At 31.6% G+C, this 15,654-nt stretch overlaps 1 protein-coding gene across 1 annotated transcript in view; it reads right to left on the bottom strand.

The window, feature by feature from the left end:
* Positions 1 to 283: 283 nt before the first annotated feature.
* The window catches only part of Smp_091460 (putative glutamine synthetase 1, 2 (glutamate-amonia ligase) (gs)), an 18,397-nt gene continuing 3,026 nt past the window's right edge, over positions 284 to 15,654 (bottom strand). The window contains exons 2-7 of the mRNA XM_018794797.1: positions 15,155 to 15,316; positions 11,413 to 11,559; positions 8,735 to 8,862; positions 6,305 to 6,507; positions 2,840 to 2,979; positions 284 to 1,071 (exon numbers count right to left, since the gene is read on the bottom strand). Of these exons, the coding sequence (XP_018649174.1) occupies positions 929 to 1,071; positions 2,840 to 2,979; positions 6,305 to 6,507; positions 8,735 to 8,862; positions 11,413 to 11,559; positions 15,155 to 15,316 (923 nt within the window). The 3' untranslated portion in view covers positions 284 to 928. The remainder of the gene's footprint in view (positions 1,072 to 2,839; positions 2,980 to 6,304; positions 6,508 to 8,734; positions 8,863 to 11,412; positions 11,560 to 15,154; positions 15,317 to 15,654) is intronic.

Here is a 15,654-nt window from a genome sequence, read left to right on the forward strand (position 1 = left end):
TTCAACATTCAACCCATAAAAAAGTGGTTGAAGTTTTCCAAGTAAACACCTCCTGTATTGAACATTCCTTATTGTATTTTAACACAGTATTGATTAACTCACTACAATTACTGTTACCACTGCTACTACTAATATTTATTTTGAATTAGTGTAAGCTGATGAAATGCTAAAAATCAAAATAGAATAACTGTCTAGTATTCCCTTGTTTTCAATGATTCTTCAAATAACATCAGGTTCCAATGGATATCATATTCGAAATTAAGGTTTGTTATAAAATCGAAATCAAAAGAGATCAAGAAACGATTAAATTTCATGGTTCGTTTCTTAACGTTTTTATTCATAACTTTTTAAAATAAAAAGACAAAACAATTTTCGTTATATAAATCACAAACGATGAATTTAAATGATAAGTAATATAAAACTACAAACAGAAAAGATGGTGTATATGTTTATTTGTTTAAAAAAACTCTTTAATCAATATTCAACATCTCTTAATGTGGACTGATCTCTTAATGTCTTTATTGCGAATGGTTCAATGATTAAATTGTAACTGGGACAATAATTAGTTTACTAAGTAAACTATAAATTTGTATGATAAAAAATGCTACAAAATAAAAATTGTTCGACCATTGAAAAATCAATAATAACAACACTGCTGCTCTCGCATACACTTTTGATGATGATGATGATGATGATAATGATAACTTCGTGAACAGCGGAGAAAAGTTAATGATGATGACAACAGTTATCAAAATTATAGAAATACAGTTTTTAAATTTATTGTAACCACTAACAAAATGAAGTGATTAAGTTAGACTTGTATGGAAACATTTGAGATTATTTAGTAACATTATGTTTCCAAAAAAAAATTAATTTCTTTGTTGTGTAATTGGTTTTTCATTATTTTGTAAATAATGGTAATAAATAATTAAAGACATGTTGTTTCTACTAACATTCTGGTGACCATGTATGGATCACAATTGGATGATGGACGTCTATCTTCCAAATAACCACAACCATTTTCAGCAACTTGTCTTGGAATACGTATACTACTGCCTCTATTTGCAACACCTATGTAAGACGAAATAGGAAAGAGTAGAAGAAAGACGTTTATAAATATGCGAATATTATGGCTACAGGAAACTTATAAGAAATGAAGTCAAAATAAAGTATTAGCTTTAGGTCATGAACAACTATTACTCCTGGATTATAATGAAATACGACTAAAGTCATTCACGTCTCCCCTTCCGTATATTAGGGGGGTTCGCAAGTCTTCTTGATAGATCATAGCAACATTGAACTCAAATATTATGACAACGCAATCATTTAATTTAACTGGCACTGTCTCTGTTGGTGAAGATTAGGCCCTGGACAAAGGGAGAGTGTTGTATTTGATATCCAGTGAGATTTATAGTGCTCTGGACTAAAGTTAATAAGATTGTAGATTCCAGCGATTTGTAATCAGAAGAGTTTGGTGATAATCCCGCCTTTAATTCAGCCCAATTAATAGAAAAAGTGAAGTAAATTCACCTGCTATAAGGTTTTTGTATTTGTTTGTCCGGAAATGCAGTTCATAAGATAATCATATGCTGTGGATTGGAGGCTATGGTATACATAACTAGTTTGATATACTGTCCTCTAAATTTTGGTCGAGACCGCATTAATCTGCATGTGTTTAAGTCATGCGCCGCGGTCTTGGCAACTCCAGTACTTAAAGCGTTCTTCAAGTACAGGATAGCACCACCTCCTCTATGGGTTAGTCTATTCGTCCTACAAAGTAAAAAACTAAATGACTGAATTTTACTATCACTTATTCGAAGCCGGGTACACGAATGTGTACTTGCTAAACGAATTGGATGATATAGCTAATTAATCTCAATTGAAGTATAAACAGGCTTAATATATATGATCTTTCAGATATTTTTTAATGGCAAAGTTAGCTGAGTGGAGTTTAAAATGATACTGACGTAATACTCATAATAATTTTCAGAATACTGAATGAAATGATAGAACTTTATGATTGAATGTGTAAATTAAACATAACATATGTAAGATAATCGAATATTTTATTTATCTACCCACATGAAACAAACTTTTTGTCACTATGTCGATTTTTTCCAATAAAGCCAATGGGTGAAATTTGAATCAAATAATTTTTAAAAAAAAACGATGGACAGATCGTCTCAAAGCTAGAACAATGAACGGCCAATCCTATTCAGAATGTGGTCAAGCATTACATGATTGGTTATTTAGGACTTTTATAGTTGAAATCATGAGTCAATTGAAGCTAGACCAATATGGAAAACCTGGAAGCACTGTACGGCCGTTTCGTCCTATTGTTTTCCATGGTGGTCTAGATTCAGTTGACTCATGATTTCAACCACAAAATTACTAAAATCTCCACAAAACCATTCTTATGATATTTAGGAATTCGTAGAAGCATGGCAAAGTGGTTATTAAAAAGTTATTATAGAACTATTGATTACAAATAATTTATAAGATGTTTTTCTCAAGTCAATAATTATTCTAGGTCTATAACATAACTCAAGTCATTAGTGAATCTATAAAATTGAAAGCTGATTTTACAGTCATATTTAAGTTTGTTTATAAAATCCTCAATGTTGAGGAGTGATCACCATCTATTTCATTTCTATCAATAACTCCGAAACTAAACACAAATTACTGTTTATGGTAAGAAATATTTTTTCCTTATCACTGGTCTTAATAGATTTCGTCTGTATATTGTAAACTTTAAATACTATGTACATGGTGGTATCATCTGTTACTTGAAAAAGTTGTAGAAAATCAAGAAAATATCTCTTTGAAGTCACTAACTTACCAGATGAAAAATCATTAATACTGCTTGTTTCATGACTACCAGTCAAACGTCTTTGATTGTCTAAACCATGTTTAGGATCATAGCATTGAATATGTTCCATGTGTTTATGCGATAGTTTTTCAATAGCATGTTCTATTGCTCTAAATAAAACAATAATAGTAATAATATCAGTGTGATTTTCTTATAATGACTTATTAATTTATATTCATTTTAATTTTTTAATGTTTATAGTAATGAGATGTGAAATTTTTAGACATTCTGATACTTTTTCGTGAAAACGTGTAGCGTAGAGAAAGTCATGGTATGAAAAAACATTATCCATGTTAATTATTAGTAAGTCTACTTATTTCAAGGGTCTAGAATCAATCATTTTGATGAAACAAACTTGATATGTACTTCTTGTTTGCCGAATTTAACGCTCTCATTTTAAATGTAATCAAACCAATATACTGTTTTTTCAAATTCTATATTCCTGAAGTTAATCAATGAGTGAGCACCCCTGTGTGTATTTTATTCACAGTGAAAAACATTTTTTGGTTAGACCAAAAAAAGCATTTTGGTAGATGGTTTGTATTTAGTGATGACAAATTTAACTGTCAGGAGCTAAAGAGTACTAAAGTGACAATATTTTCGTCTAAATCCTACTTTCGGCGTCGTATATCATCAATTCCATAAGATTATCTAGGTGATTAGTGAATTGTTAACAGATGGATTTTATAAAATTTGTTTGGAAACACTGTGAGTTGGAACCAACTAGTAGAACGAGACAACGAGCAAATTACGCCATTAATTGACTGAAGCTGAAAACTATGCATTCACTGACTAAATGGTACTGTAGACCACATCTTATGAGGTTTTGGCTAAGGACCTGTACTAAATGAAGGAATTGGAAATTGGAATAAAATATTTATTTCGATCAAGGATCGAAATCTTTGTCCAGACGACACTTTATTGGATGATACACTATTTTAATTGAATATTTTATGATCATCATTCCTAATGCACACATTGTTTACTAAACTGATTCAATGACGACAATATAAATTAACAAAAAATTAGTTTCCTTATATAACTCAGGTCGTACTTTTACAAAGTATCTATCATTTGTCTATTGGAATAGGTCAGGCCACGTGATAGAAAGAAACGACCTTCACCTCCCAAAATCATGTAATTAGATCCTTTGTTTAAATAATCACCATAACTGGAAAAATAATTCATTAGCTTCAAGATTTACATCTAGCAAAATTAAGCTGATAAGTGCTTCAAAACAGTTAGACACTGGTGAATTAGGGTGGTGTGATGAGACGACTAAGTTTGTCAGAAATACTTAAGATATTATTGACTCAATATATTCTCTTGTTAAGACATTTATATATCAACCACAACATGTAAACTATCCTGGTAATATTGGTTTATTATCTAAAGCAGCATGATTAGTAATATGTTTCAGTAGTATCTTTGTTTTTGTTACCTCCCCATTTGTCTGGTTCGACAAGTATTTTCTAGTTTTAGTGTGAAAATCAACACGTGGAAATAGATCCAAGTGACGAGTCTAAAATAGGATGGAACGTACGTTCTAGTTTCCACTTCTAGCAACTATCTAACTTTGCTTAAATAATGCCCATTTGGGAAGGTTAAGGTCGTTTCTTTCAGTCACAAGACCCTCCCTATTTCACCAAACAAATAATAAATGCTTTGGAAAAGTACAATTACAGTCATAACACATTTAAATAATATCAGTATTTTTGTATTAATTCATATATTGGTTGTTGGAATCTTCCCGTTGATGTTTACGACTGCATTCAGCTGACGAGTCCCAAATAGGACGAGACGTGCGTCATGGATTCAATTGTTAGCCACCATCCATCTCTGCTTGAGATAACAGCGTTTATTTGGAATGATCGTATTTCTGAATTGTTGACTTTTAATCCCACTTTCGGAATTCATATCATCAAAAAACTGGATATTGTTTAGCTTGTCATACATGAAACAGTCGTTGATAACATTATTTCTTTAAAATATGTGACATAAAACGAAATCCATCACAATGTCAATCCAGTTATTATTCACATTGTAAACTCAATTATCAGTGACACTAACGACTGGAAAAAATAAAATTGGCTGCTACCCAATATCTGATTAGTAATTATGATTTCTTCATCACATGATGATCACATGTCTTACTGATGAAGTGATCTCAACCATTCATGTCAACGATGAAATAGAGAAGTATTACACACAAGCCCATATTGAATCATTTAAATAACTTAGTTATTAAAATGTTTTCTCTTTTAAAGAAAATATACTGTCGGATTAGCAAACTGATAAACTACAGTATTCGTTGTTTCACTCATTTACTATAACCTATTAATACATTTCTCTCTAAAAGTAGCAACATGGAGTTATGTCGTAAAGTACTAAATTGGAAGAAACAATATTTCAGGTCGTAAACCGATAAAATAATTGTTTTTCTACTTTGGATCTTAAAACAAACTTCTACATGGTAGTGATTTCATGAAACAGTTTGCCGTGGTATTTAAATTCCATTTAAAATTCCATTAAAATAATTTATAAGGAAGTACATTAATATCGTTTCACTTTAACTAACGTCAGTAACACTTCTTCCTCATAGTATATAATTATAGTAGGTTTATCAAATGTAGTTAATTAGATAGAGTCTAAACTCAAATAGTGATTAGGGGGTGACTGGCTCCATGAGGTATTTCCTGGGCTTCTAGTGGGAAGCAGTAACCAGTGGAGTTCAACCAGGTCTGTTGGGAGATATCAACTCACTGAAGACATTAGTGAAATGGTTGCTCAACTTCGTGGATTGGTTGAAGTTATACATTAACACCGTTGGATGCCGTCCGGCTCAGTGGTCTATCCGTTAAGTGCTCTGGTGCGAGACTGGTAGGTCCTGGGTTCGAATCTCGCGAGTCAGGATCAAGGATGCGCACTGCTGAAGAGTCCCACAATAGGACGAAAGGGCCGTCCAATGCTTCCAGGTTTTCCATGGTGGTCTAGCTTCAATGGACTCATGATTTCAACTATATATCAAATAGTGATTATTAAGTTTATTGTATTATGGAAATGGTATGAACAACTATTTTATATTAGACTAAATTCTTAATTATTTTAATATTGTTTACATTATTGAATCAAGTACAAATTTAATGTTGGTCAGAATATAATTTTCACTTAGATTTTAAAATCAGAAAATGAGTAAATATTTCGTGAAATTGCTGAGAAATTACGAAGATGATTTAATGATCTTGATAGTGTACTTTTAGATATGGCTACTAAGTTTAATTATCATACTCTTCAATAGTGAGTTCAAAACAATTAAATTTCATTTGATGATAAAACTTAAAATTAATTTCCTTGAAATATCATATCTTGTTGACTAGTTTCATCTCGAAAAAAAATGCATTCAAGTACAGAATTGAAAATAAATAAAGTTCTTACTGTAAACCTGATTTTGGATCCCTCATAGCCAGAGTTGAATAATTCGTATGCGCTCCTGAACCATTCCAGTTCCCAGGCATTGGTTTCGGGTCTAGTGAAACAATCACTCCAAAGTCTTCAGCTACACGATGTAATATAAATCTAGCCATCCATAAATGATCCCCAGCAGAAACACCTTCACATGGTCCAACTTGGAATTCCCACTATGAAAGTTAAACACATGTGATATAAGGTTCACTGTAAAATCTATTTAGTTTTCCATCTATGGATAATTAGTTAGAAGCCATGATACAAATAGAAGTAATACTGAGGTATTCATTTAAATAGCACATCATTTTAGTTTCACAAATCACCACTGGGTAAGTACAAACACAGCCACTGGAAAATAGGCGGCTATCATAACTATATGGCTTAATGGACAAGGATTTAGCATTTGAATTGGTGAGTGTTTAGCGTGAACAAGTTTGCGAGGCAGTCACACAGAATTATTACTTCCCAAACATGATGAGACATTTTTTCTTGTTTCGATTAGTAGATATTTACTAAAAGATTATTACTGGGAAACTTTGAAAATGTGATAAAAACTAAATACAGTGTTAACTTCCGTGTAGAATGCAATAATACGAATAATTACTTATAATTTATTGTAATGAAAACTTATATTTAAGGTCATTTTATTTGGGTAAATTAAAGATAACTATTAGATTCTAATGACTCTTAAAGCCTGGATTCATATAAGACACTTGATACCACTCTTCTGTAAGCTACTAAATCAGTGTTAAAGGTTGCTTTTTGGAACTTCCCCATTGACGATGAAACTGAAAGCAAGTGATAAGTCGAGACATCAAAAACAAGTAGAATAGTTTGATCGTATTAGATGTTTTCATTAAGGCTTAACTTGATTACACATTTGTAAATGGGTAATTTTCTTTGTCCAACTAATTGTACTGTTACTTGTTTTTTAGCCTTGACATCAGGAACAGTGTATCCTACAAATGCGGTGTCATAACTTGCTCAGTTGTCTATCGGTAAAGTGCTCTGGCGCGAGACTGGTAGGTTCTGGGTTCGAATCTCGCGAGTCGGGATCGTGGATGCGCACCGCAACTGAGGAGTCCCACAATAGGACGGAAAGGCCGTCCAGTGCTTCCAGGTTTTCCATGGTGGTCTAGCTTCAAATGACTCGTGATCTCAACTACATAAAATGTTATTGTTATAAACAATGTGAAACCACAGAAATCCTATCATTTAGATGAAATAAAATACACTATAATGTGTTTAATATTATTCGAAAAATTTTGATGAATATTGCATGAATATAGTTAGTATAAAATGGATAATATTTTAGGTTTTTCATTAATGAGATAGATAATAAATAACATTAAACATAGTATGAAGTACACAGTGTAACAGTTCACTGGTTTTTTGTTAAATGAATATTAAAACAAATAATATCTCAAAACAAAAAATTCATCAAAGAATAAAAATGGTTATGAGTACAATATTTTTGTACTTTGTAATCATAATATTTTTATATATTAACGAATAACGAAAATTATGAAGTACTTAGTAGCTATTTCATCATGGTTTGAGATTCAGCAACAGTACATGTATATATTCATATACAATGAAAAATATACAACTGAATTCAGGATATTTAAGTCTTTCATTGAGTATAACATGTTTAAGTAACTAAGCAGAGATTTAGTTATTTAAGTGTTTAGTTTTAACGAATTCACAAATTAATCTTATCATCATTAGGTTACACTTAGTTGACTTTTTAAATCACAAAAGTTTATTACTGGAAATTAAAAAAATCCATTTTAAAGTTAGTCATTATTGGATACGAAATTACTATTTACCAATATGTCATGTGGAGATAACTACCATTTGAAAATGATGTTATCTATTCATTTCTTATTGATTTTTAGTGGTTTTTCAGTTGTTAACCCATAATAAAGTGTATTTTTGTAAACTTAACCAAATAATCTAATTTACCGTTTATCATTTAAACCAGTTGTATTCACTGGAAAATATAATCAATCAAGACCGTACAATGACTATCATACGTCTTCTATCCCAAAATGTTTTGAACTATAAAATTTAAACATTACCTGAGTATTTATATCCATCTTAACACTAACCTATAGCCGATCAGTGACTTCCTTCAAGACGAGTTTATTGATGTTATAAAACATTGTATGGTCTACAGTCTATCTAATCCAGAATCAAGATATCTAACTACTGATAATACTGGATAACGGCAGATCTACAAGAGGAATCTTAAACTAAACTAAATATCTCTACCCAATAGTTCCTGATTTAATAGTGGCTTATGACTAGTGTCAGTCTATAAATGAAAAATATCATTTAACTGCATATATTTTTTGTTCAAATAATAATGATAATAACATTTATCACATAAATTCTTACTTGTGATGGCATAACTTCTGCATTGCTACCACAAATTTTAACTCCTGCATACATGCATGCTCTGTATAAAGCTTCTGGTATATCACGACCAAGTGCTTTACCCGCTCCAACAGAACAATAGTAAGGTCCTAAGAAATTTGGGAGGGATAATTCATACATTGTGAAACATATTTATAAACTAGAGTACATGAATAAACATTTATTGAGATTTTATTCATCTTATATTCAGTTGACTGAAAACAACTAGTGGGTCACAGTTAACTTTTAGGATTTAATGAGTAACAGCAAGCAGAATGCTTCAGTTAGGTCACAACTGTCATCAGTTTTTAGAAAAATAAATATATCCGAAATGAACCAAGAGATTGTTTGATTTTCGTCACAATATGAAGATAGCTCTATGTAATTGAGCACGAAACTCTTGATTCTATGGATTTTACTATTCTACGTCAAGCATGAATGATATAAAAGAATGTTAAACAACAGATCGACTTTCTAGTTTTAATATTTTTGACTGAAGAGAAATTTTCATAGAGATATTTTTTAACTGATATCTCTGGATTATCTTATTATCATATCTCTGAAAGTTTGGCTAGACTGAGATTACTATACAGCTGTTGATAGTTTTACAAGAAAACAAATGAGAAACTGAAAGTTACCTAAATTGTAAATGTATAAATCATGACACTACAAATCCAACAACATAAGCATTAATAACTGAAGTACTAACAAAACATTAAGCAGTTGATTAGCTTTTATTAGCATTGCTGATATAAACAAACATTAAAAAAGTAGATAAAGAACAAACTGATATATCAAAACTACTGGAATTTATCGACTTTATTAGATACAAATAATATTGAAAGTTTTAATCGGAAGTCATATATTTTGAGGAACCATTTATGAGCAACAAATTCAATAAAGTAGTTACTTGAATCATTCAATGAAAGACATTCTGTGAAATACGATGTCTTATTATTATTAATATTAGATCTCAGTTTATAAATCAAACTTCTGAAGAATTGGCTGTTAATAGAGATATAATTATTTATAAGTCAAGTTGGATGTATATACTTTATCGAGAAACAGTATATCTATGTTCCCATTTAAACTTTTAAATTTCCAAGGTGTTCACTTAGATTATTTGACGAAAAAGATACGCTCCAGTAGTGGAATCATTGTATATTGTCTAAGATTGCTTCATAAGTTATCAGGACTACCTGTTATTATAGAATCCAAATAGTTTATCTATCTGTGTATTTCAATTTATCTGATCAGTCATTATATCAAATGGTCAAAATTTGTAAAGCTGATCAAATAACTGGGTTTCATAAAATCAGCTACCTTCCTATATATATTGTTTGCTTATATTATTACTGTTGATATAGTGGTAATCTTAGCCTTTGAGTAAGTAATTCAAATAAAAGTTAACAACTTACAGTTATTCTTAAGTAAAATCTCTATGCTAAGTAAAATCTCTTTGTTGTCAGTTTTCTAAAAGCTTATAAAATTACTGACACTCAATGACATGAATTTAGACCAAGTTATCCCAATTGATATAAACTCAATAAATAAACTTTAATAATTTACAAATAATGATTACAATAAGATGGAAATAACTGAGGGGAAGAAGGATCTAACTAAATCAAGTAATTAGCATTAAAGCACAACTCTGTTATGATTCTTTGAAGTGAGCTTGAAAACAACCACTGAATTAATATTTAAATCAGTAAGGTTACTATTTATTTTGATCAAGAAATGAAATTTCGAAATCTCAGAAATACAATTCGGCTAGTTTTATCCTAAAATTATACGTCATATATTGTTGAAATGATATTCATGAATGATGAATCGGTATAAAAGACTATCTATGATCAATATTCGTGTTTACTTTCAATTATTCTTCGTTAATATTGGTTTTATGCTCTATTGAAGAGCATAGTTGTTTCAAGTAATTAGGTAGTAAATACTTGAGTTATTTTCTATTGATTATATTTTTTATCATGATCTCGAATTTTTTACAACCCACAGGATCGATGCTGAAATGAAGTAATTAATCTGTGAAATAATAGTTTCCCAGATATTTCAATGAGTTATCAATCACTTATTTTCTCTATTGAATTAAGATCCATTTGAATCATACTGTTAGTTGTAGCTTGCTGTTGTAAACCTCGGAATTTGGTTTTGCTTATTAATTTGCATATTAGGTTGGTTTACTTAGATATTTTGATTCACATTGTCAGTTCATTATTATGTATCCGGATAACCATTACTATTTTTCAACTGGTGATGTATAAACAAAATTTAATTCTAACAAGATTTACAATATAAACTGTTCGGATCGTTAAGCTTCAAGAAAAAAGCAAATAGTTTGATGAAATAACTTTATCCATTTAAACCGACATAAGTTAAAACGAATATTTGAAAAAAACACCATACAATAATGGTACTGTACAGCTTTAGATCAGAGTTGCAATATGAAAAGAAGACTATTTTAATTAGGTGATAGTGATAAGGTTAACTGTCACACAGGCAACATGACTTTCACTAGAAGAGTATAAACCCACACATTATCGAATGTCTGAGACAATTTACCCAGTTCAACTATTTAAATACAGTAGTAAGCAGATTAAATTGGGAAATACTTTTGACAGACGGTGAAAACTTATGAGTTGATTTACCTTGAGGTGGAGGAAAACCATTTTTAGGCCATTGTAATGGATAACCATCGATATCTAATAGAGCATATTCTTGTTCAATACCGAACCATGGTTGGTGAGATTTCGCTTTCTCCATGACAAGATTACAGAGATAACGATGATTTGAAACTAAAAAAAGGTGGAATGTAAAACAAAGTGAAAGATACAAAGAAAAGGTAAACGTACATATGTCGGAGTTTTTTTTAGCCGGTAGTAAATAATTTTCAAGAGTTTCTTTTCCTCAAATAAATGAAACTAAGTTCACTGTCTTACTAGATATAAAGAAATAAAAATGCTTCATTATTAAAGTTGAAATCATCAAATTGTCACTTCGAATCACTGAAATGGTCAATCTTTGAACTCCGTAGTACAGCTTTATGCTGACTATGATCGAATTCGCAGTCATACAGATTATAGTAATCTAATCAGAATAGTAGTACAGTTTTCAGCACAAATTTTTATTAACTACCTACCTAGATATTAATAGTATGATAATATAATCCCTAGTGACTAGTTACTTAATAAATGCAAACAAGTTAAAAAATGAAGCAGTAGTCTGCTAATCTCATTAGGTGATAATTAGACGAAATCGAAATTGTTTTTCGAAGTTGGGAATGTAAATCATTCGATTGTAATTCACCGAGGCTGGGAGATTTTATTTTCTTGTAGGGTCTGTTTGTTTTGTGTTCAATTGTATTGAATATAGTGGGTGTGTATCATTCGAAAAATTCCACTCATAGATTCAGTAAAAAAAGAAAAAGGGTGAATAATGAACTGTGAAAGCAATATTTCTTTGTTCCGTTTACCTATTGGGAAAGTGGTAAACAAGGTTAAAATAACTATTCAATGCTTCTTCATTTCTGACAATTTATCGTCAGGTTCCCCAGGTATAAATTCAAATTGATAATTCAAATATGATAGTCACTTATGAATTAAATATATTTTTAAGAATTGCAGTCTATGGATTTAGGATTGGTTGTAAAATAAATAAAATTGCTCTTGCGAGAAAGACTAGTATTTAGTGTAAACTTGAATAAACTATTACTTGCTTACTTACCTATGTCTGTCACCCCTCCTGAAGGAACATAGGCCGATCACCAGCATTCTCCATCCAACCATGTCACAAGCAATCCTTTCCAGTTTTTTCCAGTCAACATTCACCCTTTTCATGTCAGCTCCCAATTCTCAGCGCAATGTGTTCCTTGGTATTCCGATTTTATGTTCCCCTTCAGGATTCAAAGTTAACGATTGCCTCGTGATGCAGTTTGGTGATTTCCACAATATATGTCCTATCCACTTCCAGCGTCTTTTCCTAATTTCCTCTTCAGATAGAAGCTGGTTTGTTTTCTCCCATAGTAAGCTGTTGCTGATGGTATCCAGTGAACGGACATTGAATGTCTTGCGTAGACAACTGTTTATAAATATTTGTACTTTTGTGATGATGGTTGTAGTAGTAATCTGAATTTCAGCTCTGTACAGTAGAACTGTCTTGACATTCGCATTGAAGATTCTCACTTTGATATTGGTTGAGAGACAGTTGTTTTGAGTTCCATATGTTCTTCGACTGTAGGAATGCTGTCCTTGCTTTGCCAATCCTTGCCTTTACATCGGCATCAGATCCTTCACGTTCATCGGTGATGCTGACCAGGTACGTGAACATTTTCACCTGTTCCAGGGTTTCGCCATGAAGTGTGATTGGGTTGGTGTTCTCCGTGTTGTATTTGAGGATCTTGCTTTTCCCTTGTGTATGTTGGAGCCTACTGTTGCAGTGGCTTCTGCTACACTGACAGTCTTCGCCTGAATTTGTTGGTGTGTATGGGATAGAAGAGCTGGGTGATCTGCGAAGTCCGAATCGTCTAATTGGTTCTAAAATGTTTATTATATTCTGTGCTTCCCCCTCAGATGTCGAAGTCTTCATAATCCAGTCAATCATCGGAAGAAAGAGGAAGGGGGGAGAGTAGACTCCGGTGCCTACTGGAAATGCATCTGTCAGCTGTCCTCCATGCACGACTTTGCACTCTAGTCTATCGTTTGAGTTCCGGATAATGTTGACTATCTTCTCTGGTACACCATAGTCTCGAAGAAGGTTCTACAAGTTTCTCCTATCCACAACGTCAAATGCTTTCTCATAGTCAATGAATAAATTATTGGAAAGTATATTTTTCGTATACTTTATATATCTTTGTTTTAACGAAATCGTAATTTTAAAACAATTAGACAAGTTGGTTCATAATTTCTAAGCTCAGTATGGACCGCTACGAAAGAAGATAATTATTAGCCTAAATTATTTTTTTATGGGATACAGAATTATGCTGCCATTTATATAGAAAGATATAGAATATTAAGACATAGAAATATGGTCTAAATATATCGAATCAGTCATTTGCTGGTCTGGTTTTCATCAAAAAGTATTGTCTTTTTCTTCCTAAGATTTTAAACAAGTTAAAAACCACTAACTGACATTTTTAAATGACTAAATTCAAAATCACTCACGGTGATGGATATTTATTCGATTTGTTGTATACCCTTTTTTTAACTAGTAAAGATTTTACTATCTAACATCAGTCTCCTTTTTGTTTGTTCATACTTTCATTACTCTGTTTTCCCTTCCTCCTCTTCAGTCGGTAGTTGTTTTATCTAAAAGCTACATTACTGTGCTATTCTGTATTTTACAAGGTTAGACTTTTCCTACCCTCCGTTTGTCTATCTAGCTATCTATCCATCTATATAGTAAAGTACAATTACATTCGATACTATTGGGGAGGATATATCTAATAAAGTGTTAATGTATTTTAAAAAGAGATTGATCGACCTTGTAAAATGTTGTAATTATGACAGAATTCTTGTTGCTGAATTTCAAGGCCTAATTTTTTCTAAAACTTCCAACCGTTATTCTTACACAAGTATGTTCTTTTTAAAATATGTTTACCCATAGATCAGCTGGAAAAACATGAAGTGCAAAACGATTGCCTATACCTATTTATAACAGATGGATTGTAATTAAAAGTGGAATGCAGGACGGACGTTCCTTCTTATATGGAACACGTCAGTCGAATGTATCTACATCTCAGTGTTAAGGTTTGTATTGAGACTGGAACCTTGTACTTTATGCCCACGAATTCCGACAACGAGATAACTCAAACCTTCACTAATAATGTCTATTCCTGGTTTGAGACTGTCTGACAGAGCGCATTCATACCCTTGAAAGCAGCCACAGTCAAGATCTCCAGGTCTTGGGATAAAAAGATATTCCATTTTAAAGATCGAAATCCATTTTAAAACTACCCAGTCTCCCGATTTGAGGGAAAATTATATCAATTTTGGGGGAGCTGCAATAGAAAATTTTGGAATTTCCCTCAAAGTCATATACAATTCTCTTGTATACACTTGCAACTAAAACACTTATCATTGTACTATTATTATTGTCATTAGATCACCGGTTTCTTAATTGAAGAATTGGGCTCTTAAATTCTACCTAATTTGGTCTGGATAAGTGGTTGGTAGCAATAGCTCACATACAAAGTGACTTAAACCTGAATACATAAATATATACTTGCAAATAAGTTATACTGAATTAATTACTATCATTACTAATATTGATGTATATTGCATAATCTATTGGGGCATTTGTATATCATCTCACATTATAACGTATTACAGTAATAAAAAGAAGAGCAAAATATTCGCAGTACGACAATAAGAAACTATCAAGCAAAATTCTTACCATGTGGTTTCTTATCATAATTATAAGTTTCACATAAGACTAATTTATTTTTACCACCACGAAATGGATCACGGAACATTGCACACGGTTTTAAATAAACATCAGAATTGGAACCTTCAGCTTGACCAGTACTACTTCCATCAAAATTCCACATTGGACAGTCTGTTTTTTATTAAAAAGAAATACATATGGAATAAGAGATAAATAAATAAAAAAACTATGAGTCCATTCGAAATGATTTCTCCACACAAATATTACACTTTTAAAACGAATAAAATTCAATCTTAAAGAATTCTAACTCACTGTAATTAGACTGTTAAAAACTGAGTTCATTCATTAATTCTGTTTAGTTTACAAAACAGTTAACTTAAAAATACGTATTTAAGTAATAAAATATGATAAATTAATCTTCATAGTTGAAATCATGAGTCATTTGAAGCTAGACCACCATGGAAAACCTGGAAGCACTGGACGGCCGTTTCGTCCTATTGTGGGACTCC

This window comes from Schistosoma mansoni, chromosome 1 (genome assembly GCF_000237925.1).
Source record: "Schistosoma mansoni strain Puerto Rico chromosome 1, complete genome".
Taxonomy (NCBI): Eukaryota; Metazoa; Platyhelminthes; class Trematoda; order Strigeidida; family Schistosomatidae; genus Schistosoma; species Schistosoma mansoni.